Here is a 23,701-nt window from a genome sequence, read left to right on the forward strand (position 1 = left end):
TTTTCCAAGGAGAAATGAAGCACCTACATTAAAGTGGACTGAGAAACAGGTTGACAACAAGGCAAGTATAATTTTGTCTTGAAATATTATCTTCAAGACATTCCATCTAAATAAACCCATGTTTTGTCTTCAGGAGCAATTTAATCCAGCAGGATTGCCAATAGGCAACAGGGAAAGTTCTCTGCTGCTTTCATTCTGAAGGGTTTTGGGTTAACAGAAGAAAAAAAAAACCAATTGCCTACTGTATTAATTTGCCCCTTTCCAGCCTTGCAGTGGTGCAGGGAAAGCATATCAGGTATCTGAGAGACCAGGATAATATTTATCTCCTTCCTTCTTCTAATAGCTTCATAAATAAATAGTTAGGTATTTAACTAATTAACTAGACCTCCTGTCTTTACAGTTAGAGCTCAACATTTATCCTGCTTTCTAGAATCAGTCCCCTACTGGAATTTATGCAGTTGTGTGATCGCTGTTTCCTAAAGAATGCAGGGGTGAAATCACACAGATCAGAGCCTCACTGTTCCTGACACAGAGGCCTTTTTTTCCCCTTTCCCTCCCCCAACAGAGCTCTCCTGTGTCGCTGACTCGCAGCCGCGCAGCTGCAGCTCCCTCGCATGAGCCCGGGACAAGAGGGTTATTCTTACTGCCAGCAATGTTTCCTCTGCTCCTGAAAGGGTCAAAACTCCAATGTGAAAAGTCTTTTTTGTTGATTAAATTTGCAGAGTGCAGGGGAGAAGCCTTGTGTCTGTAAAATGGCCCTGACCAAGGGGCAGAGACCCTCTTTCCAAATGTCAGGGGTGGAGGGCGGCTGCAGTTACCTGGCAGCATTTCCATCTGCTAAGGTCGGCTTGAGAGGAGGATTCCTGCATTCATGTCTAATAAAAAACAGTCGGGCCCATGTTTTCTGTGGATCTCTCTCATTCCGATGACCTCTCTACCCAGGTGACCTTAAACACATCATCACAGGCAAGTGTGAAAACCAGATTTTTTGTAAACATCTCATCCTTCCACAGTGGCTCAGCAGCTTCTTTATTGACCACACCTGAGCTCCTGGAGAAACACTGATGTGAAAGGCCCAAACATGAAAAAGATAACATCCCAGTTCAGTGTGCCCCAAAACCCAAAACCTTGGTGTTCTGAAGGACGGCCTTGTAGGGCCCTTATTTCTGCATTTCTGTTCTTTGTTCCTGACCTAGGCTGTACGTTTAAGGCACTTCTTCTGTTTCTATCACTGGTCAGCGGTAGCTATCAGAATATGGAAATTAACATATCTCCTTTGGCCGTTCAGCCCGTGTACGACTATATGGTGATAAACTATCCCAAAATGTGAGCTCTGCCGTTATGTCAGAAAGCATTTGATGAAGGGCAACAATTTCTCTGTCACAATCTTAATGAAAACACTTTGGTGTCATTTCCCTCCTCCCGTAGGAGCCCGTTCCTCAGGGTACGTCAGTTTCCCATTTCTCCCAGGTACTTCTGGCCAGGGAATCTCGCGGATCCCGGGGCGGCCCCTGCTCCCCTCAGCCGGGCGGGGGCGGAGCCAGCGCGTGGCGCGCTTACGTAGCGCTAGCTGATTGGTCGGTGACTCCGTCAGTCATGCGCGGGCTGGGCGGGGCCGCCCGTGCCGGCGTTGCCGGGTTACGGCCGCCCCAGGCAATGGCGGCGGGGCCGCCCCGCGGTGAGGGGGGAACGGGAGCGGGGGCGGCCGGGCCGACACCTCTTGTGGGGACGGGGGGCTGGTGGGCAGGAGGAGGCGTGTGCGGAGAGGCCCGGTTCGGCTCGGTGTGAGGAGAAGGGTGTGGGGGGCAGCTTTGTGTGGAGGGTGTGTGCATAGCGGGACGAAGGCACCTGAGAGGGTGCAGGTCTCCTCAGAGGCCTCCTTCTCTTCCAGCTCAGCGGTGTAGGGTGGCATCAGGTGCTGAAGAAGCCACCAATGTGGTGCTGCGTGTTAGAGTGAAAGGCCGTCCATCCCTAAATAAATCCGCCGTGCCTGTTTGTTTCCGTGTTACAATTCCCCGGTAACACTTGCTTCTGTTGCAGGTTGGTGCCTGGCGATATAAAGTCGTAGGAATAGCTGGCAAAGCTGCTTAGGACTGTGCTGAAAATGCTGGGAGAGAAAAAGCAGTTAATGGTGGCAAGAGACCTTTACACAGACCCCACATTTCCGGCCAGTGATGCCTCTATTTTTTTTGATTATTGTACCCCGCTTGCCCAGTTCAGGGGCGAGATATCTTGGTTGAGACCTAAGGTGAGTTTCAAGGTACAAAAGGCTGATTTTAGCAGAACTGGGCTTTTAGGTAGTAAATGCAAGTTAGCATTGAATGACTGCTTCTGGGTGTTTTTTTGATTAGAAATCCAGAAATGGTAAAACCAATATATGTCAGCGTTAATAATGCATGAGTTACAGTTTTAAGTCTAGGTGCTTGTTTGTAGGCTTGATTTAGATCCCCTTGTAGAGCTTTTAAATTTCATGGCAGTGGTAGAAATTCAGATATTTTGCTATGCATATGCTTCATTACACAAATTATGTGTGTACCAAGTTAGAATGCAGCATTATGTCATTCCCAAATTTTTTGGTATGTTGCATAACTGTCTTGAAAATAAATAATTGGATTTTAGAATTTTTCAGGAGACTATTGCTTTTTTGATTGATTTCTTTGATAACAGGAAAGAAAGTTTTTAAAGATTATAACTTGTCATATCACTTGTTTTGCTTTTAAACTTATAGCTGGGTTGCAGAGCAAGCTGTATTAGAGCTAAAAGCTTTAGAATGCATTTCTGCAATACACCCATTTAAAGTGAAGTATTTATGATACTGTCTTTCTGTAGAGGAAAAAATAGGCTATAAAAATGTAATAGAGGAAAAAAGTATGTTGTCTTGAGTTGTGTTTTCCCCCTGTGTCTGGGGCTGTCTGTGGAACAGTGACAGAGCTATTGGTTATCAGGTGTAATTGGCAAAAAAATTATTTCATGTAGTCGAGTGTGCAGCTTCCTGCTCTTGTACTTTACACCTTGATTGCTGCTGAGGGCTGATGAGTTAAATTCCATCTCTTGCAGCATTTATATATAAGGAGAACCATTTCACAAACTCACTTTCAGGTCAGATTAAGTGTTCAGGACTTTGCACCTGAAATTCCCTCTTGTGTTACCAACTAATCTATTTTTCTGTGCTCTAGGAAAGTTTTTTCCCTTGTTCTAATTTTGTGATTTTTGTAATTTGAGATGTGTAGTTAAAGTGGGTGGTATCAGCCCTGTCACAGTTGATCATAAGTCTAGCAAGGAGTCGATGAATTCTTGTCTTTCACTTACTACTGCTTTTGCTAAGGTTGCACCTGATAGTGAGCTAGAATTCATGTGGGAATTAGATTTGCATTTATGAAGTACCTGCAAAATAATCTCAAAAGCCATTTATTTGTTACTTCTTACTTAGGCTGTGTATGAAAAGGAAATTTTCTAGAAGCAAAAATTCCCTTATTTTATGGGAGATCCCTGGAGCCCTCCCAATCCCTCAAACACAGATTTTCTTAAAATGCCATGCAGGATTTGGCTTTAACTCCTCTTCTTTAATTTTAGGACATTTGTTCCTCGCCTCGGTTATTTTCAAATAATCTGCAGGATGTGCAAGTAAAACAAGGAATTTTGGGAGACTGTTGGTTCCTGTGTGCCTGTGTAGCTTTGCAGAAGAGCAAATACTTACTGAACAAGGTATGGAGAAGCTTCATGTTAGAGAAGTTTTCTTCACCTAATTGACATTTGTGTTTTGTTCTAGAGTCCCAAGCTGCCATATGAGCAGTGCCTTCATTATGCTCAGTTTCACTGGTTTAGTTATCATATGTTTTTCTGTGTTTGTTACAGATGTTGATATTCAGTATATTTTAAACTAGTTTTATTTGCAAAAAAGTGAAATTATTTAATTATTGTTTGCCTTGATTCTGGCTTTTGCTCTCCAGGTGATCCCTCCAGGTCAGCCCAGCTGGACAGATGAGTCCTACCAAGGCTGCTTCACGTGCAGGGTCTGGCAGTTTGGCCACTGGGTAGAAGTGACCATTGATGATCGCCTGCCCTGCCTTGGGGGCAAACTCTGCTTTTCCCAGTGTCAGACAGAGGATTTGTTTTGGCTTCCACTACTGGAAAAAGCTTATGCAAAGTATGTGAACACTGCTATTGGTGGAAATAGAACTACAATACTTGTGTATTTCTTCTGCTTGCTTATTTTACCTGACTGCTTTGGGCAGAGATCTGAGTCTTGTGGCTGCTGATGGTCCCATCCTGGCTTGTGGAGACATTGGTCTTTAAAGATCTCTAATGTCTGCTGCCATTTGCATATGAAGTAAGATAGCCTTAGAGAGACAATTCTGGTGAAAAGTAAGCTGCAATGAATTTTCAGGATTCAAATGATGTTTGTTCAGTTTCTGTCCATTAGTTATCTAACTTGTTACAGGAAGATGAGAGCTCAATGAAAAGCAGAAAGCATGCTGATATTTTTGTGGAAAGCAACAACATTATGTAAGTTTGTGCTAGTTGAGGCTCTGGCTGTGTTTCACTGCTTTTTTTTTGTATAGTTTGTTAGTTTACTGTTTTAGAAAGAAAATGCAGCTATTTAATGGTTTATGGCATATCAACAAAGCAATTTGGGGGCAAAGTGCACTGGTAAAATAGATATCTAATGTCCCAAAGAATCTGAGCAGGAGATTTTGTGGTTGCCAGCAGAGGGCAGAGGCAGACTTCAAAACTGAACTAACTTACTCAGCTGTATATACATTGAGCAGAGGCTGTGAAGCACCAATGTCATGTTAAAGCTTCTCTGTAGGTTTGAAATGTAATATTTGTTTTCTGCAGGGATCTTATTGTTCAATCTTATAATTCTATTTTAGTCTTGAGTTCTTTTGTTATATTTTGTGCCTGATACATCAGGTGGGGCAGTCTCTTGATTTGCTTAGATTGCTGAGGGAAGGGCTGCTCTGGTTGTTTGTGCAGAGTGAATAAAGAATAATTGAAAAGGAAGAAATATTTTTATTTATATAGAATGTAGTTAGTATATCACAAAAGATAATGTAGAGCATGGATAATAAGGTAAAAATGACTAGTGCTAGACCACAGCAGTTTTAAAATAGAATAGAGAGAATGTATGAAACTTCCCATCAAGCAGTAGAATATCCAAGCTTACATAATCTTTAGATGTTGTGTTCTATATAGATAAGCTAGTATGTGCTTTTTCTTGCCTACTTTGGGTTATGAGGTAGGGCACCAGTTGTGACTGTGATATAGAGTGGGGTTGCAAGTGTGTAGGAACCGTGTTTCTTTTGTTCTGCTGTGTGTACAAACTTTTTCTTTGTGTTTTTTAAATTCGTTTTGTTTAAATTTTTTAGAGTGCATGGATCTTATGAGCAGTTGTGGGCAGGACAGGTGGCGGATGCTTTGGTTGATCTGACTGGAGGAATTGCTGAAAGATGGACCCTGAAAGGCCCTGGAAAAAATGTGGAGAAAGAGAAGACTGGCATGGTTTTGGAGAAAGCAGTGTTTAGAAGATTAATGAATCTGAAGGAACAGTGTGTAATAAGCTGTTCAGTCCTCAACTCCAGACAAGGTGATAGTAAATGTCTCTATTAACAGGCTTCAAAGCACAAGGCAACTAGCAAATACAAGTGCTCATTCTAGTACCTTACCAGTTTCATGGAATGATTTGAAATGTCTGGATAAATGAAGATTTAAGGATGTTACAGAGTTCAGGATGGAGGCTACTTTTGAGGAGTGCTTTTTATATCAGAAGCTAATATGGTCAGTTCTCAAAAACAAATAAACTCCCTTGAAAAAGCACCTTAAAAACAATCTTGAAAACCTCAATGAGTTTCAGCACAGTGAATTTGTAGGGATTTGAAATCAAGGAGTGAGTTAATACACTTTACAATGCTACTTTATTTCTCTATAGTCACTAAAATGAACTGTTTGGGTTTTCTTTGTGCTTTTCTAATACAGATTTAAAATCAATTTCATTTTGTTGCAAAATTGCCATCTTTCAATAATGTTATTGTAAAATGTGGAACAGATTCTTTTATTTTCCAATGTCTTTTTTTTTTTCCAATTCAGGTGCAAATGAACTAGGAGAATTTCATGCCTTTATTGTGATAGACACATTGAATCTCTCTGAAGTGTCAAACAAGGAAATCTTCCTACTACGAATAAGAAATCCTTGGGGGAGGAGATGCTGGAAAGGGCCTTGGTGTGAGGGGTGAGCAGTTTTATATTCATTTGGAAAACCATTTGTGTAAGTTCTGAAACACAAAGCTTATCCAGGATTGCATAGGCAAACTCTGCTAATGATCTGTACCAGGGGAGAGAGGCTTCAGTGTATGTGCAGTCCTTTAGAAAGCTGGGAGTTCACACAGCTCAATGGTTCTGATGCTAGTAAATTTAATCTTCTAGTTCTCTAAATCAAAATTTTTTAAATAACTTTTTTCTTTATCAAATCATTAATTTTTTTTTAAGAGACAAACTTCAGGTGTTGACTAATTTTCTGTTTATGATTTTTGTGCTTTTTAGTTGTTTTGCCATTGATCTAAGTATCTTTGATCATGTTTGTTTCTTGCAGTCACTCAGCTTTATTTGACACTCCTCATTAGATCCTGGCTCAGCTGCAGAAAACAAGCAAAGGAGTAATTATAAAACTATAGCAGAAGGAAGGATGCTTGTTACTTGTGTGCTCTCATTTCTGTAGATTGATATATGTAAGAGAAGCTGTAACTGAGTCCATATAAATTAGAAATAAAGAAGAGGACGGTTTTAAAGAACTTGCAGAAATATGTGTAGCAGCTCAAATAGCAAAGTAATAAGAATGAAAGGGCAGACCCTGCTTGCTTATTTTGGAAAATGTTAGCATGTTTTGACTGTACAAAAGAACATGCAATTCTTGACCAAAGCAACAAGCATTCAGCATTAAAATATGTTAACAATGTGGAGATGTTAATGAGCATTTTTGTAGGATGTTTTTCTTCCCTGAGTTAGAAAGATAATTTAATTGCATTTATTGAGACTTCAGCTGATGTTCTTTTCTTTTGACAGTGTTTTGGTTATATACTTGGTCTCTTGTAGTTTCTTTGTCAAAGAGTGAGTTGCCATGTAGTTGCAAGAGAATAGGGTTTCATTGAGTGACCATAGAGCCCTGTTTTATTCAAGTGCAGAACTGTTCTTTTTTTGCTAGCAAAACAGTGGAAAATGTTGAAAATGCTAGCTTTTAATGAACCCTAAGTAATGAGGCATTTAAGGTCTTGGTTTAACAAGACTTGGTAAGCAGATTCATGAGGGTAGCCAGTTGCTTAATACGAATGGTGGTTTTTGATATAAAGCATTAAATTTTTTCAGAACAATCACAGTGCAGCTTGTTTTACTTTTTTGCCTCTTTTTTTAACAGCAGTTAAAAATCTTTATTTTGCTCTCAGACTTCTTACTGTAGTGACTGTTGTAAACAAAGCACCTATTTCACCCAGAAGTCTATTCTGCCTCCAGTCTGGTATTAGGCTGTTTCTAAGTTTGCTTTGATAAGTTATGATTTGTGTTACTTATGATCCCTCTCACTGACCGGTAATGTGCAGAGAAATTTTCAATGCAATGATTTCACAGTAAAATGAAGAAATCTCTTCTTGCTGTCCTGCTCCATAAGATATTTGGTGGAACATTGTTCTGGAACTCTACTGGACAAAGAACTGAATGTTAACTTTTGTCTTATGTGCAGTGGTCAAGGATGGAACCAGCTAGATCCAGCAGTTGCTTCAGAACTCCTCTCACAGATCCAAGAGGGAGAATTCTGGGTTGATGAGGAGGAATTTTTCAGGGAATTTGATGAGATTACTGTGAGCTTTCCAGTCAACGAGGAAGGACAACTTCAGAGCCTCTATACAGGTGTGATATGAGAAGACATGCTTCTCATGCAAATAACATTATGTCAGGGGGAAGAATTTATTTGAATTGCAAATAGGTGCAACTAGACCATAATTTCTCTTTCTTAGTTTTCCCGTCTCCTTAAGATCCATAGGCCTTTTCTGTCTCAACTGAAACAAGAGGAAATTAAAGATCTGTAGAGAATCATTGATATTTCTATGAAATCTAGTTACTTGTTAGTTGGTTGAAAGATTAGTGTCCTCTGTCTAGAAGGCTGTTTTTCTGGACAGCCCTGTGATGATTTGTTTTTAATAGTTAGATACACTTGAGATTTCTAGTAACAGTTTCTTGTAAAAATCATGTAACCAGTCTGTTATTACCAACTGTGGCATTAATTCTCATGGCTCTCAAAATCTTGGTCATGAATTTCTGCTTTGGGGGAGTGTCAGTCTATGACAGCATGTTTTATTGGGCTGGGGAATCTCTGCCATACACATGTTGTATAAAATTAAGCAGCTTCCTGTGTCTGAAATCCACACTGTGATTTTCTTATTTTGCTAGAGAAAGTGCTGTGTCACTCACAGAATCTCTTTGGATCCTGGGTGAGAGGCCAGTCTGCAGGGGGCTGCCGCAACAACAGCAGCTTCCCTACCAACCCCAAGTTCTGGCTGAGGGTCTGTGAATCCAGTGAGGTGTGCATTGCTCTGCTGCAGAAACACAGGAAATACAGCACTGACTGGGCTGGGAGGATTCGAAATCCAACTCGCTTAACAGAGGAAAATCTATCTTTGACTGAAGGCATACAGGGAAAGAATTACCAGGCTGTGGGATTGCATGTCTGGAAGGTAATACAAAACTGACATTTTTCTCTTTGCAAATAGAAATTTAAAGGCATTACTGAAATATGAGAATAAAATCATTCATTTCCCATGCCAGTGATATGATTCAACTGGTTGCAAATTTTCTGTCTCTGGTTTATACTGGAATGGTTCTGTTGATCTCATGGTCACTGTCTGTACAAACTATTACTGGACCAGTACTTGCTTCTTATCACTGTGCTCTTGGGATTGTTCCCAACTAGTGCATGACATTTCAGGCTGCTTACTTGAAGCCATTCCTAAATTTACTCCTCCTGAATATTAACTTTTCCTACTTCTCTTTGATATTCAAGTCATCTACTGATTCTATTTTTTTTTTTGTTTCATTTGTAAATATATGCATGCTTAAAATGTCATAAACAATATTTGATAATTTTTAGTTTTATTAAAAGCTATTCATTTTTCCTAAACCACCACACATCATTATGCATCTATTCTAGGTGGAGAAGAAACGATTTAACCTTCCAAAGACCCTCTCTGCTCCTCCAGTTGTAGGTACCATCTGCCATTCCTACGATAGAGAAGTCCATGTGTGCTGTGACCTTTCACCTGGCTTTTATCTTGTTGTTCCCAGCACTTTTCTGAAAGATGCAGTAGGGAATTTCTTGCTTCGTGTATTTTCAACGGGAAGGATCTCTCTCAGGTAGGTTTAAAACAGAATGTTTCTTAAATTTGTTGACGTAAATGCAAGTGTAGCACTAAGTGGGAATGTTCAAAGTATTTTGAAGAGTTGTGCAGAGTGCTGTGTAATGGAATTGTATTGTCTTTGAATTCATGCAAGTTTCCCAGCTCCTTGTTTTTGTCATGAAGTTGCTACTACCACTTGTTAAAATACTAGCCAGGAGTAGCCAGATGAGTAACATCTTGACTCTAAACTGCAGCTTAGTGCCATATGCAGAGACAAAATGTAGTGTTGGCAGCTGTTTAAAAGCTGGTCAGATTTGTTTGTGTTCTGGTAGTACATGTTTTATAAATTTTAATTTCTTTTCTCTCTTGTGTTTGATAGTGAACTAAAGCCACCACCCACAGATGCTGCCCCCTGTGAAGAGCTCCCACCTGGTGAATGGGAGACAGTGCAGCTACATGGAAGCTGGAAGAGTGGGCTAAATGCTGGAGGTAGCAGGAACTTCCCTTCCTTCCATACCAATCCCTGCTTTCCCCTCTCCATTCCTGCTGGGCCAGGGAAAAGCAGTGTGAAAGTCACCCTCCGTCAGCACTGCCTGGATAGCAAGTGTTGTCCAATAGGTTTCCATATTTTCCAGGTAAGCCTTCTGATTTCTCATTTGCCAAGGGCAAAGATTAGCCTGTCAGCGCAGGGCTCCTTGCAGTTTGCAGGGGACTTGCTGCTTCTGGGAAAAACACAGGCTCACTCTGGGAAGTAATGCCCATGAAACATTTGGAATAACTTAGGTAGTTACATAGCATAGTAGCCAGGTAATTGTTTCCACTGAGTTCTTACAAGGTTCTAAATTAGTTTTAGCAATAATGAACCCTTTTGAGGATTTGCAAAAAATTCTCAGAGTGTCCTAGTAATTGAGGACTAGACCTTTTGGTAATTCATCATGAAAGCTTACTTTCTTTGTGTCTAATAATTAAATGTCCATAGGCAAATGATACTGGATCAAAAGGACTGTGATATCCTGAGCAGGTGATCAGAAACAAAACAAGATTTGACTTGATATGGATAGATACATATTCTACATGTGTGTGCCAGTGTTCAGCTGCATAAATGTAACCTGGAAAGCTGCTGCTTAGGTACCTATTTTGCAGAGAAAGGTAGCTTTATTTTTAGAAAACATGCTTCAAAAAAAGCTGTTACTTAAGTGAAAAGTCTGGAGTTGTGTGCCAGAAGTAATAATAAAACTTCAAGTATACAATATGTGAAGAAATATTTGCATTTTTTATGCCTATAGGAGACTGAGATGAAGTCTAATATGACTTTTTAGTACAGGAAAGGCTACTAGATGTAGGAAGGACACAGTCTGTTCAGCAGATCCTTGAGGTGGAAAACAAGTGCTTTAGGTTGCAGCAGGGAGGAGTGAGGTTAGACAACAGAGAAAACTCTAGAGCTATGTGAGTAGTGGGTTCTATATATTGTCTACAAACAGGCTAGGAATGATTCATCTGTTCTTAGTACTGCCATCTGTGTTTTCTGGAAGCTTTTCCATTCCTCTTTTCTCTAGCTCTGTACAGCAGAGTGGGTATTTGGAATAGAGATGGACACTATCACACTGTGGTGTCCTAGGAATGAAACATTGTGAGATCTGAAACAGATGAAAAGCTAGACATGTTTGCATTCTTTTTTGCAGGTACCTAACAGCAGCTGGAAACCACAAACTGCTTCTTTTGTACACTTGGAGCCACTGGTGAGCTGTGTTCCTCACTGCTATTCCCAGGAAGTCAGCCGACTTTGCAGGCTTCCTGCAGGAAGTTATGTCATTATACCTTCTACATACTTGCCCAATACAGAAGGAAATTTTACAGTTGTCATAGCAACCAAAATAGACAGGTAAAATTATGTTGCCTTTTATTTGCATTTCTAGTCTTTTTAGTGCATATGTTACAGGATGCACAGAAATGACTGGAGTAATGTGTTCTCTTGATGGAAGCTTTTTGTCAAGTCTTTGTATTTCTGTTGTGTTTGCATGCACTGCTTAACACTTTGATTATGTTGGAAGAATGATTAAAAAAGGTAGTATTTGTAAATCTTCTTGCATCATTTGCTGAAAATCAGATGTCTATTGCTGGAGGAGATAACACTAAAGTAATTAAATATCAACTGTATCATCAATATTAGGATTTATGTTGGAAGTTAATAATGCCTTTTAAAATTCAGGGTTGTTTTTGAGAAAATCCATTGAGTAGCCAGCCTTATTCCAGGTAATTCCTAACTATGATGTGAATAACAGCAGCTCTGAATCAGAATTATAAATTCCATAAGACTGCAGTAGGACTCAACAGTTGCAGAAAGATTTGCTAAGGGAAAGGATATAGAATGAAGCCTAATATAACTTCTGTTTTTGAAGTGGGATAAATACTTGATATTTGCAAGATTCTCAGTGCTTTGTGCAGAAATCAATGTGGTTTTGGTTTTCAACAGGAAGCGCATTCACAGCCAGGAGACACTTGGACAAGTATTGCAAGAGGTAAGTGATACATTCTGATGGATATATTTTGATGTATTCATTCTTGGTGTCACCACAGATCTGCTTGTTTTAATGTATGTTGTATCCTTCCTCCATCTGATTGGTTTTGATATTTGGGATCCTCTGTATTGCAGTTTTAAAATTCTATTGATGTTACAGTGTTGTAAAAGCTTAAGAAAGCACAGCATAATGAGAAGATTAGGTTTTTATTTGTTTCCCTACAGCCAGCCCATACAGCATCCTACCATTATAATCCCTCCTGGAGTGTAAGTTGTTTTGATCAAGTTAATGGCAGCTATTTCAGATTTTGGTTTTGTTTTGCTTGATTAGATAGGCATGTAATATAGAAGGGTTGGATGTGAATACTGAGTAACTAATACTTATGATGTTTTTACTGGGTGTGGAGGAGAACTTTGGTTAAAATTTGTTTCATTAAAAAATAAAGTATTTTAACAGTAGTTTGGAGATTATTTCTTTGGTGGATCAAAACGTGTCCTTGATAACACTCTGCTTATTAGGTGGAACAAAATCATCTGGATACTTGGGTCTTTCCCTTTGAGGTATGAACAAACCAAAAGTTGTAGGAAAAACTGCTTACCCAAGTTTAGAATTGTCATTTTCTGAATCTGGGTCATGCTGACCAGTGATTACATTTTTTTCTTAAAACCACACAAACACTATGGATTTTGTGTGCTTAACAAAGTGGGCACAGACCTGTGTGTACTTTCCATATGGTTCCTGTTACTTTAACATTTAGGAGCTGAGCTATGTAGTGAAAGTCCTTTATTGCCATTTTGTTTTAGGAACAAAATGTTTCAAGGCCATTATATCAAAAGGAATCTATTAAAACTTATATTTCCTTGTTATTTCATGAAAACAGAATCAAAGAAACAATTCAGCTTCAAGAATCTGGAAATTACGTTTTTGTATCAGTGGGAGAAATTAATGTTTGAATCTAATATTCAGCAGTATGGGCTTTTCTAAAGACTGAGCTTTAAACTTTCAGGGTTTAACTCCTGAGGGTTCCAGGCAGTCTGCCTCACTTTGGGCTAGTGATTTCTAGAATATGCATAACAACAGCAGAGCTGGATGTCAGAGTATTTTTCTAAAAGTTTGACTGTATTCACTAAAAGTTTCTCTGTGTTCTCAGATACTGAAGTGATGGAATTTATGAGTTTTAAGTTTTTCATTTTTCAAGGATGCTTGAGATGAAAAGCTTGTATTTTAGTTTCTATGTCTTTCTTTTCTCTGATTCACTTCAATTCCTTTTTGTCAAAAAACCCTGATGAAACAGCTATTTTTCTCTGTTTTGCACATTTTCTTATAGGTTTCCTTTACAACTGTGATGAAAAGGTAACATGGAATTCTTACACTGTCATTTCAAGAAACATCAGGAAGTCAAGGAATACCTCATCTCTTGCTCTTCTCAGTTTTAAATGGAATAACAAGAAGATGCTCTTAGCCTAGCTGTTTTTAACTGGTACCAACTGTGAGGCCTGTGATGGCTTCTTTGTAAAAAATACCTCTTTTAATAATGAACACTCTGAATATTTGGTCTTCCCACATTTTTGGAAGGAGCATTGTACAGCAAATTATCATGTACCTCAGTTCTTCAAAAATACAGGTGAAGAATATGTATATGTTTTAACCCAAGCTGCAGTTTTGGAAGAAAACTTACATGTAAGGTAGAACAGAGCCCTGATCACCCTGGTCTTGTGGAATATGTCCCTGCCCATGGCAGAGGGATTGGAACAAGATGATCTTTAAGGTCCCTTCCAACTATAACCATTTTATGATTGTGAAGTAATATTTTATTGGGAAAAAAATGCAACCTAACAGAATAACTTCATGTGACCAAAGGGGTGGTGAACATAGATGAAAAACTGGAGTCTTTTTTTTAGGTAGGATATACCTCAAGAACCATCAAAATACATTGGGTTAGAAAAAGTCCAAGCTTGTATCTGACACTGCCAATCCTGCTGCTGAGCACTTTACACTGGGCCCTCTCTGGAATTAAACAGATAGTGGGTTCAAAGGAAAGATTTTTTTTTGTGAGTTTTTATTTAATGAACGCCAGAAATAAAAAAGACAAGACTTGAAAACTGCTGAACTGTCTTGTCAGACTGCTTTTGTAAATCTGTAAGAATGTGTTTTATGGAAGAGCTGCCCTTGCTGCAAGAAATGTGAAGTTTAAGAGTTTTTTCTTAATTTATGTTTGAAAGTGTTTCTTATTCAAGCAGGATTTTTAAAATGTTATATTTTCCTTAATAAAAATAAAGCAACATTGAAAGTTTTCAAATTACTTTTATTAAAAAGGTGAAAAATTTCGATGTCAAGTGATGTATGCATTTATTCTGTGGTAGCAAACATTACCATGTATTAGAACCCTGGGGTTTTCACTTAGTGGAAGGGAATAATTGGAAATATTTGCAAGGAGAATCCAAGTCTTCCATTATTTTTTATGTCCCAGAAATGTGTAGTATTCTGCTTTTGCTTTTAACTGCATCCTGCCATAACTTCTGCTAGCTCCTGTTGAACCTTGAAAATGGAAAGGATTCAGGATGCTTTCACTGAATTTTAAATGGTCAAAACCTTCCACATTTATAGATGTGGAAAAAGAACAAGAAAAAACACAATGTGCAATAAATCTCTACTGTACCTACTAAAACAACTGTTGATATCTTCATTTATTTTCTTTTTATTTTTTTCCTCTTCAATAGGGAATTATTGAATCATATAATAATGTTTCTAAACAGAAGGAAAGGTTTGTGAAAGTGCATGGACCTGAGCTGTGCTGAAATAGAAATTGGATACTGAGGAAATAAAAATAGATGTAAGGATTTCTAAATGGGCCGGGGTTATGAGAGGCCTCATGCTATAATAATTTCTATGTGTGTGAAGTTTGTGCTGCACTATATAATGCTTTGTGGGAGAGTGAAAAGGCATCTACACTAAGTGTGTGTATACTCTGTTACCTCCTGCAAGATCATCTAAGAAAAGACCTTTGAACTCAGAAGACTAACAGCTTACTGAAGAAAATTTTGTTCAAGCATCCTTACTGAATGCTTGTCCCATTTTAAGAGTGTGATTCCTGATATAGCACATATGCAGGAAACTACTGGGTGCAGGCTACTTCTCTAACATCCTACTGCTAATTCACTGCTACTCTAAGTGTGAAAATACATTTTTGGAAATATTGTGTATTTGTGTATGCCTAAGACTCAATTATGTCAGTTTGGTAGGTAGACTTATTTTAATTTTAGAAAGTTCAGTAGATGAGGTCAGATCTCCTAAATAAAAACACTATTAATTTGCTGTTGAGTTACCTCCATCTGGAATAGAATTGAGATAATGAAACCTGTTTTTAAAGGATCTGCAATTACTAACAGGTTGAAGTCTCTCAGCATTGCAGTGTGGTGCAGACTAGCGTGGAATAGCACAGAGTTTATATGGATGTGGCTGCAGTATTGCACCCAAAATGTACTCCAGATTGATTTCCTTTACTCCCTCAGGGAGCTGGAATGTAAATGCCCGAAGGAGGTTGGTAAAGAAGATGAACAGTTCAACTCGTGCCATCTGTTCCCCCAAACATACACGGTGCCCTGCAGCAGAAACCAAAAAAGAGTTGGTTGAATAAAGTTCAATTCTGTAAAAGAATTTTGCACAAAATTCTACTGAGTTCCATAAATCCTGTTAATGTAAGAAAATTATTTCCTATTTCCTTCTGTAAGGACAGAAAATACTTCAGGAGGAGGGAGGAGAAACACTTAACTGGGAAACTGTGCACCTCTCAGCTATTTGATGTGGTGTTTGGTTGGGTTTGTTTAGTTTTTCACCCCTGGAGCTTGTATATGATTCTCCCTTTCCATTGTTGATTATTGTTCTGTGAGAGTCATGAATTGCTTCTTAGCTAAACCAGATTTTAAAAAGATTCATATACTTCAGAGTCTTATTTTGGTTGTTCAGAAGGGAGGCTTGGAACAGTGTGGGATGCAGTTCTGAAGCCAAAGAGAAGGATATAATTAGAATTTCTTCAACAGAAATTCAGAAGGGTGTATTGGGTCCTTGTGTCAGGAACAGATGTGTGAGCTAAGAGAGTGAAATATGTGCAGTGATATAAAGACTTAGTTTAGTGATGCATTTTGGTATATTGTTTACACAGGTTATTTCAGGATATCTAAATATTCCACACTAAAAAAAAGCCCCTAAAGATCGATAGTCAGAATGTATAAATACTCAGATTATATAAACAGAAAACAACCAGAGCAAGTTAAAAGAAATAGCCCTATGCCACAGCTGAAATGGGAGCCCAAGATTAATTGTCTTGATTCTTGGCCATTTGGTGAGTGAAGGAGGTAAGATGATAAATACCTCTTTTGCAAAGATGATTTTAGGATTTACGACAATTTAGTCAATTTTTTTTAAAATCTGGATTTACTGCATTTAATCTGACCATGTGTTACTTAGTATGTGCTTTGCTTTTTCTCTACAAGAAGTCTGTAGTAGTATAATGTCACAGTAGCACCAAAAGCACCTCTGCTGTTTCCCAGTGGTTTTATTGTGAAGTTTTTAGTAATGATACCACTTTCCTCTTTTGTGCTGCTTTTTTTCATAATCAGTTTATTGGAGAAACTGGTAGACTAGAGAAACTCACTAGAGTTGTTTGATACTGCTTTTCATTCTTTTTTCTTCCTCCATATCTTTGAATCTCTGCATTTTGCACTGTAAGTTAGTTACCTTGTTCATTGGAATATGCTTTTGAAAAGTAACCTTTTCTTTTTGGTTGCCTAATAATATTTTGCTGAAAACTTAAAAAATCTACTGGATTTTGCTAGTTTTCTACAAATAACAGAAAACCTGGTGCTAGACTGCTAATATAGGGTTTGGGAAACTCAGGTTTTGTTTCCTACTTCTTCACAGATTTTCTCTCTATGTTTTGAAAAATCACATTCCTTTTGTCATTGCCCTCCTATTTGTAAGGTGAAAATAAATCAGTTTCCTGATATAGGGGAATCACCTTGATTTAACACGTTAGGAGACGAGAAGCTCAGATATCCTTATGGTAGGAAACCTTCATATGCCAAGCAAAGAGCATTGTGTCTCTCTCAGCCATACTTATCCTCTGTTTGAATATATTAAAATTACAAAATGCACAACAATATTTCTGGCTATTACAGCAGAAGATCTGACTTCAAATCTTTGAGTCAAATACATTCTTATAAATGTGTGTTTTTAAAATTTTAGAACTTAGAAATAATATTTTTTAACCTTGCTGCAAAACACAGCAAACAGGAATATTCAAGGTGAGGGTGTTACCTGCTGAGAAAGGTAAGAATGCCTCTTTGTTCACAAAGTTGCCATCCAAATCTAGGAAATGATCTGGATTGAACTTCCAAGGGGTTTCCCAGTGCTCAGTGTCATACACCACAGAGTGCAGATTTGGCAACACAAGCGTGCCCTGCAAGAAGCAGCAGAGATCTTATTTTCCATAGATTTTCCTTCTCTCTATGTCACATAAATGCTAAATATTAACAGCTCAAAAATGTAAGAAAGGGGGGTGTTGTGTGTACCTTTTCAATGTGGAAGCCCAGCAGAGTTGTGCTCCTCAGGCACAGTCGAGGGACCCCGACAGAGGTGACGTTGCTGTAGCGCAAAGCCTCGTGAATCACAGCGTTGGTGTAGGGCAGCTTCTTACGGTCTTCATAGCTGATGGCATGGCAGGGCTCCAGAACAGCCTCTATCTCTCTGTGAACTTTTTCTGCAGGCAAATGAAAATACTTTAATTTCCCACTCCCCACCCCCTCCTTCCTGCCTTTTTTTCCCCAGCAGAGTGTCCTACACAAGGAAAATAAAAGAAATAATATTGCTGTGAAATGCACTGGCATGTGGTTTGACTGCTGTGTAGGTTTCACTTGATCAAGGAAGTTCATCTCCCCAAACCACAGGATGATGACTCGTTTAAGGCATATCCTACTTGGTGATGAAGATAATCCATTTTTTGAAGCACAGAATTGTACTAAAATTTTAAATGAAAATTATAATTTCCATTGTTTATAAGATCAGATATATTTTAAAAACTTTTCCACTTCGAAGGTTAGGAGAAGACTAGGTTGCATATGAAATGTGTTTAATTTGTTACTCTGCTTTGCTAACCCCTTCTAGTGAGGTAAAACTGTGGCTTACTACTAATTTTTGCTACTGTTGCTGGTGAACCAGATGGAGAAGCATCTGTTTGTTTCATTTATTGATCTTCTATTTTCTGGGTTTTGACTGCTGATGTATCAGCATTCATGTGCATAGTTGATGGGTTTTTTTGAGGTCTTGCAAGTGCTTGAGCACTTAGACTTATACTTACACTAATGATGTTCATGGTGATGTTGAATGCAGTTCTCTCTGATAGTGGTTTTGCTCACCTTGTATTTCTGGGTATTGTACCATGTAGAGCAGTGCCCAGAGTAGGGTGGTGCTTGTTGTTTCTGTCCCTCCCAGCAAAAGATCAACCACAGTCTGAACCATATTTTCTTTATTGAATGTGGAAGTAGGGTCATCCTTGGTCTGTAGGGTATATTTACAAGAAGACTATGTAGTAGGTAATTTCAGATATTTCACCAGTCACATAGAAACTGTTATTGTTTGATGATAACAAATGATGAGTAAGCAACCCACCAAATCAAACAACTCCAGTGCTACACAAATAGAGTGTACATGTAAAAATCTTCTGGCAGTTATTGGAACAGCAAGTGTTTGTAGTAGGCATTGAAGCCAGGGAAGGGAGAATGTGATAAAAAACTTACTTTATTTATTTGAGCCAGGTAGAAGTCAATGAGATCCTGTGGATCACCTGTGCTGTGTCTCTCATGAGCCTGGACCTCTTTCATGACTAATCTGTGCATGAAGTCATTGTATGCAAACACCTCCTGATGAGGCCCTGGCAGATGGTGCATGAGCCACGGGAAAGCATCGTAGAGCTGTGGTGTTAAACAGAAAACAAGGAAGGTCAGATCCCAGTTCTGATTCCCTGAGAATTGTGAAGTCACTGCAACACGTGGGCAACCAAATTGGGAGGAGAGGCAATAGACACAAGTAAGAGAGATTAAATACTGGGAGTGTTATTATATTTTACTTTTTGGATCAACACCTAATAACGTAACAGGGGTTCTGAAAATGGGTGAGTAATTGAGTGCTGAATCTGACTCTCAAACAGATTTTCTCAACCTTGAATTTTTTACTGTAATTTTTTTAGGCATCCCTTTATGAAGAACCTGATAGTCTTTTAGAATGCCAGTGTGCCAAAACCTGTTCAAGTTAAGCAATAGCTAGGGTTTCAAGAACTTAAAATATATTCTTGGTGTGATAAAGTTGTAACTTGTGTCCTATAGAAAATTCAGAATGATTCAGATTGATAGTAATATGAATTATGAATTGAAGCAAGATGTCTTTTCAAAAGAGCATCAATTTGAAGACTTAGTTCTTTTTAACTGCATTTCTGGATTTGCAAGACTAAATGAAAATTACATTTTAGAAATTGCTTTCATTTTAAGAACTAAGAATCTTAAATACACAGTATTCTGCAAATGATTGCTCATTGGAAATCTGTGAAAAGCAGTGATGATCTAGAATTTTAATTTTAGGATGTGATTTACAGACATAAAGAAGGATTAAAAGCCACTAATTACATATACAAGGTATGTATTGATTCATTAGTTCACTGTGGCTTGTAGAACAATGGTATGCTTAAAAATGGAAGTGTTTGTGAATAGTTGACTCTTAATTTCTTTTGACTTGTCAAGTGCAAATGAACCTTAAGGAACAAGAACAAGAAAATTAGGTTCTTACCCTGCCCCAGATAGTACCTTGAAAGTAGACAACGAAATAAATAGCTTTGATGAGTTTGCTGAAAGATTCATCCTCGCTGGGGAAGCAATGACCGAAAACAACAGCACAAATGACATTTGCAATTGCACGGACGATGGAAGTGTGGGGGTCAAAAGGTTTGCCTGTGGATATGGGAGGTGCTGTGAGAACTTCAGTATAGACTACAGCAAGAAAAATGAGGAAGACTTTTTTTTAATGGTGAAAGCCACAAGGGATCAGACTACTTTTAGAAAAATTTTAAGTAAGTGAAGCCTGGTTTAATATATATTAACTGCATGAATTGTAAGTGCACGGAATCTTAATTTTCAATCTGCTCTTTACTCTTGTAAAATACAATGATTATCAGTTTTGAGAAGTCAAACAGTCTCTTCCCCACTTTGACTTGTGGTCTGGGTTGTGTGGAAACACAAGCAATTAATTAGAGCATTTGCCTTCAAATATGGAGGTAGATATTTAAGTTTCACAGTTAAAAACCAAAACAAACAATCTTCAGCCCTCCCCCCACCAAAAGAAAATGAAAAACCACCAGAAGTAAAAACAAACCAGAAAAAAATATTAAGAGTTTTCATTTCTTAGTTCTGTTGAAATGACATCTCTTTTTGGCTTTCAAGTATCAACTTAACAATCCAACCATAGATGTATTTTTTTTTCCACAGACTGAAAAGGTAAAGCTCATATAATAGGGTGGAATACATCTCCCATTGAAAAGGATTAAATCCAGAAAAAAATAAATTAAGTACACATTTCAATGGCAAGGACAACCTTTGAAGTATACTCTATGGAAAATGCATCCCTGACTTCAGTCCAATGCTCTTGGTTGTTCTTGGAAAGTGTAAATAAATTTATTGAGTTTAAAATTGAGAAGGGATTGTATGGTAGGTAAAGCTTTGGGCTGTACAGGGACTAGAGGTAAAGGATTTTTTTCATCTCCTACATTTTAAAGATGTGTGAATCTTGCTCTCAGAAAAGAGATGGGCCTGGTCCAAGGATAGTTGGAGAGAGACCTCAGGCAACCTCTCTGTGTTTTCACACGGAACGCAAAGTGGGTGAGGGATTTGGCTGCCCAGAATATTTATATTTAATTGCTTTATTTTGGCAGCTTGCTAAAATTCTATTGGTTTCTATTTCATCCAAACCTTGAAAAGAAATTTTTTTGGATAACTGAACGATACATTCCTTGTGTTGGGGTTCTTTCTCTGCCAAATCCTAAAAGTCTGCTGTCCTAGAATGACTTCCAGCAGGTCACACATTCTGTATTTTAAAGAGGGTTTTTCTACATTAGAGTGTAAGAATCATTACCAGCTGTGTTGATAATAAACATTTTTAAAACTCTCTTTATTTTTAAAAAAACAATTTTATATTGCCCACTGTGCAGACAAAACATTTTTTGTAAAGAATGCAGTTAAGAAGCCAGTGAAAGTTCTACTTTCTACTTTAATATCTACAATATCTATATTAATTGTAAAAATGTACTGTGAAACTTTTATCAGACCTAAGATTTCAGGAAAAGCTCTAAGGGCTGTTTTTCTAGTGAATTTACCTTTTGTATTTGCAAAGATATCCACAAGGTGACAGGCCTCTGTTTGAATTTGATGCTCCAAATTGTTCTTACCAAGTGCCAGACTTCTTATAACTGTCATGCCAAAGCGTCTCTGCTGCTTCCAGGTATGGCCATTTGTCAGGAAAATACCTGAAAAACACAGAAACATTTAGTTCATTGCTGGGAAGGGAAATCCTTTCACTGCAAGAGGCAAATTTTGATTTAGATGAGGTTGTATTTCACTAACAAGATACACTAATTTTAGAAGCTGAGTTATAGATATCTTCTATATGAGCAGTGTCCTGGTTTAGAAATGATACAATTGAAGGGCATCTTCTCCAGGCAAGTATTCCTTTGGATCTCTTGGCTAGAAAAAAGACTGAGTGACATGCTTTATAAGACAAGAAATTTTTGTTTTTTCCGTAACATGCTTAGCTCTGCATGAAACAATTTTGCAATGAAAGCCCAGTTATGCCCTGGTACAGCAGTAGCTGGTAAGTGTGCTCAGGAAAACATCTCCTTTCTCTACACCTTGTTCTATCTCAGTCTTGTGGAACACCTTGTACCTTTCTCGCCCATCATATCCCTGTAGAAGGGGGTGAGAGGTCTTCCAGAAATTTCTTCTGAGTGGGTGATGATGGCATCTTTTACTGCTTTGTATCCATTCAGCACAACCAGGGGTGTCTGTCCCATCCACAGTGTATAGATGTTTCCATAGATGTTGGTTAACTGAGGAGTTGATAACAGGAAATTTGTAACTATAAATCAGGGGAAAGCATGCACTCAAATATCATTTTATTTTAGAGTTTTCTGTAATTGTAACTAAACCCATTTATTGGCATCAAATAGAATTGCAAGTTTCAGAAAAAAATTATCTTTCTGTTTTTCATGTACTTTGGGAATGGAAGATAATTGTTCTTTATGGAATAGATGCTAAGGACATCTCTCAGAAGAAGATCCCTGAAAATTTCACAGAAATAAAACCAGCAGGTTACTGCTTTGAATAAAGGAATAAATAATGATAGGCAAATCCTAGAGCTTTTCTTTTTATTTTATTAATGAGCCAAAATCATGGTATCTTATTGTATCTAACTTACAAAGAAAGCAAATAAATGTTCTTGCTTTATTTACTATAGCTTCCACTGGATTTTTCTTATTTTCCTCTGTTGTCATTCCTCACATCATGCTTATATTTTTTCTTGTAATAGCAGGAAGCACATTCCTTACTTTTAAAAAATAGCTTTGATTGGTTTGATTGGTTGTCTTGTAAACTTAACAGCAATCAGATTTTCCTGCTTTGTTTTAGTAGTAACCTGTTTACAGTAGACAAGAAATCTTTTTGCTGTAAAAACAAGGAAAAAATGTCTGTTTAGGGTACATATTCAGATGTTCCAGTGGCATTGGTGTCAGGAAAGGAGAGCTCTGCTAGATGTGGCTTACAGGGCTGGATATCAATATAGAAACAGAATGAAACTGCCAATGAAATTCCATTCTATGACAGTGCTTGTGAGAATGTAACCAAAAGAGAGAGAAAATAGCAAGGACTAAAGCAATATTAGTGTTTATTACTTAGAAATATTTCTAATAGTGCAGAGTCCTCAGAGGCTTTGAAACTAGTTGGTAATCATGCTTGAGGCTTAAAAAAATAGCATTTTAGGCTGTTTCTATGCAATGTGCAATTTAAGTTAAAATAGATTGAGACTGATAAATAAATACCTCAGTGAGCGTTTCCCGGCGGAGTTTGAAGTCCAGCAGCCACAAATTCCCGATGATGGGGAGGGGAACTGGTCCTGGAGGAAGCTGGGCCCGCCTGCACTGCAGCCTGAGGAACTGCAGGATCAGGAGACACACTAATAGAGCTACAAAAATCTCACTAATGTCCAACATTTTGTCAAAATTTTAGCTTCTCCCTGGGTTTTGGCTTTTTTGGTCTTGTCTTTTTAATTTTTTTTTTTTTTTTTAAATTTGTGTATGACTTTTCTGAAAATTTGGGTTTGTGGAGATGTGTTTCTTCTACTGAATCCAAACTGTTTCTAAGGATATGCCTCCTGTAGCCATCTGTCTCTGACAATCTACAGTTTCCCCAAGCTAAAGTCCTTAGAAAACCAAACTATGTGATGCCTGGTGGTTAGCCAAGCCACACCCACTTTTTTTTTTATAATCTGTAATTGTGATCTGTCTCTTTTTTCACTTAAAATTTAATTTCCTTAGTCTTGATAGTGAGTCAAAGTGCCAATTATTGAATAGTTGTCTGAGATTTTCAAGAGTTTTGCATAATGATAACACCTCAGGCAGTTTCATGTAGTTAAACTTGAAATTATTTAGTTCTTGTCATTCTGAAATACAATTATTGTGTGATTTCTTTGTAGAAGAAGGAACATCTACAC

General features: G+C 38.1%; 2 protein-coding genes across 3 annotated transcripts; one reads left to right on the forward strand and one right to left on the reverse strand.

Annotated features, from left to right (window-relative positions):
• Positions 1 to 1,593: 1,593 nt before the first annotated feature.
• CAPN10 (calpain 10) lies at positions 1,594 to 14,339 on the forward strand. 2 transcript variants are annotated; one of them, XM_079315579.1, is made up of 14 exons: positions 1,594 to 1,678; positions 2,041 to 2,248; positions 3,574 to 3,705; positions 3,951 to 4,147; positions 5,370 to 5,587; positions 6,088 to 6,229; positions 7,730 to 7,896; positions 8,437 to 8,720; positions 9,194 to 9,396; positions 9,760 to 10,015; positions 11,063 to 11,262; positions 11,854 to 11,899; positions 13,227 to 13,252; positions 13,801 to 13,828. In XM_079315579.1, exons 2-14 carry the CDS (start codon positions 2,105 to 2,107, stop codon positions 13,802 to 13,804), a joined length of 2,019 nt encoding a protein of 672 aa, XP_079171705.1. In that variant the 5' UTR covers positions 1,594 to 1,678; positions 2,041 to 2,104; the 3' UTR covers positions 13,805 to 13,828. The 2 variants fall into 2 exon arrangements, with proteins under 2 accessions (XP_079171705.1, XP_079171704.1); XM_079315578.1 differs by lacking the exon at positions 13,227 to 13,252 and having other exon boundaries at positions 13,801 to 14,339.
• Positions 14,191 to 23,233, reverse strand: LOC306806647 (cytochrome P450 2J4-like). Its single transcript, XM_079315581.1, has 9 exons — positions 23,031 to 23,233; positions 21,881 to 22,043; positions 21,315 to 21,464; positions 19,736 to 19,896; positions 18,694 to 18,867; positions 18,313 to 18,454; positions 17,470 to 17,657; positions 17,216 to 17,357; positions 14,191 to 15,501 (listed from the first exon to the last, which is right to left on the reverse strand). The coding sequence occupies exons 1-9, from the start codon at positions 23,199 to 23,201 to the stop codon at positions 15,323 to 15,325; spliced, it is 1,470 nt and encodes a 489-aa protein (XP_079171707.1). The 5' UTR covers positions 23,202 to 23,233; the 3' UTR covers positions 14,191 to 15,322.
• Between the last annotated feature and the right edge of the window lie 468 nt (positions 23,234 to 23,701).

The sequence above is a fragment of the Erithacus rubecula genome (assembly GCF_903797595.1).
Source record: "Erithacus rubecula genome assembly, chromosome: 11".
Classification (NCBI taxonomy): Eukaryota; Metazoa; Chordata; class Aves; order Passeriformes; family Muscicapidae; genus Erithacus; species Erithacus rubecula.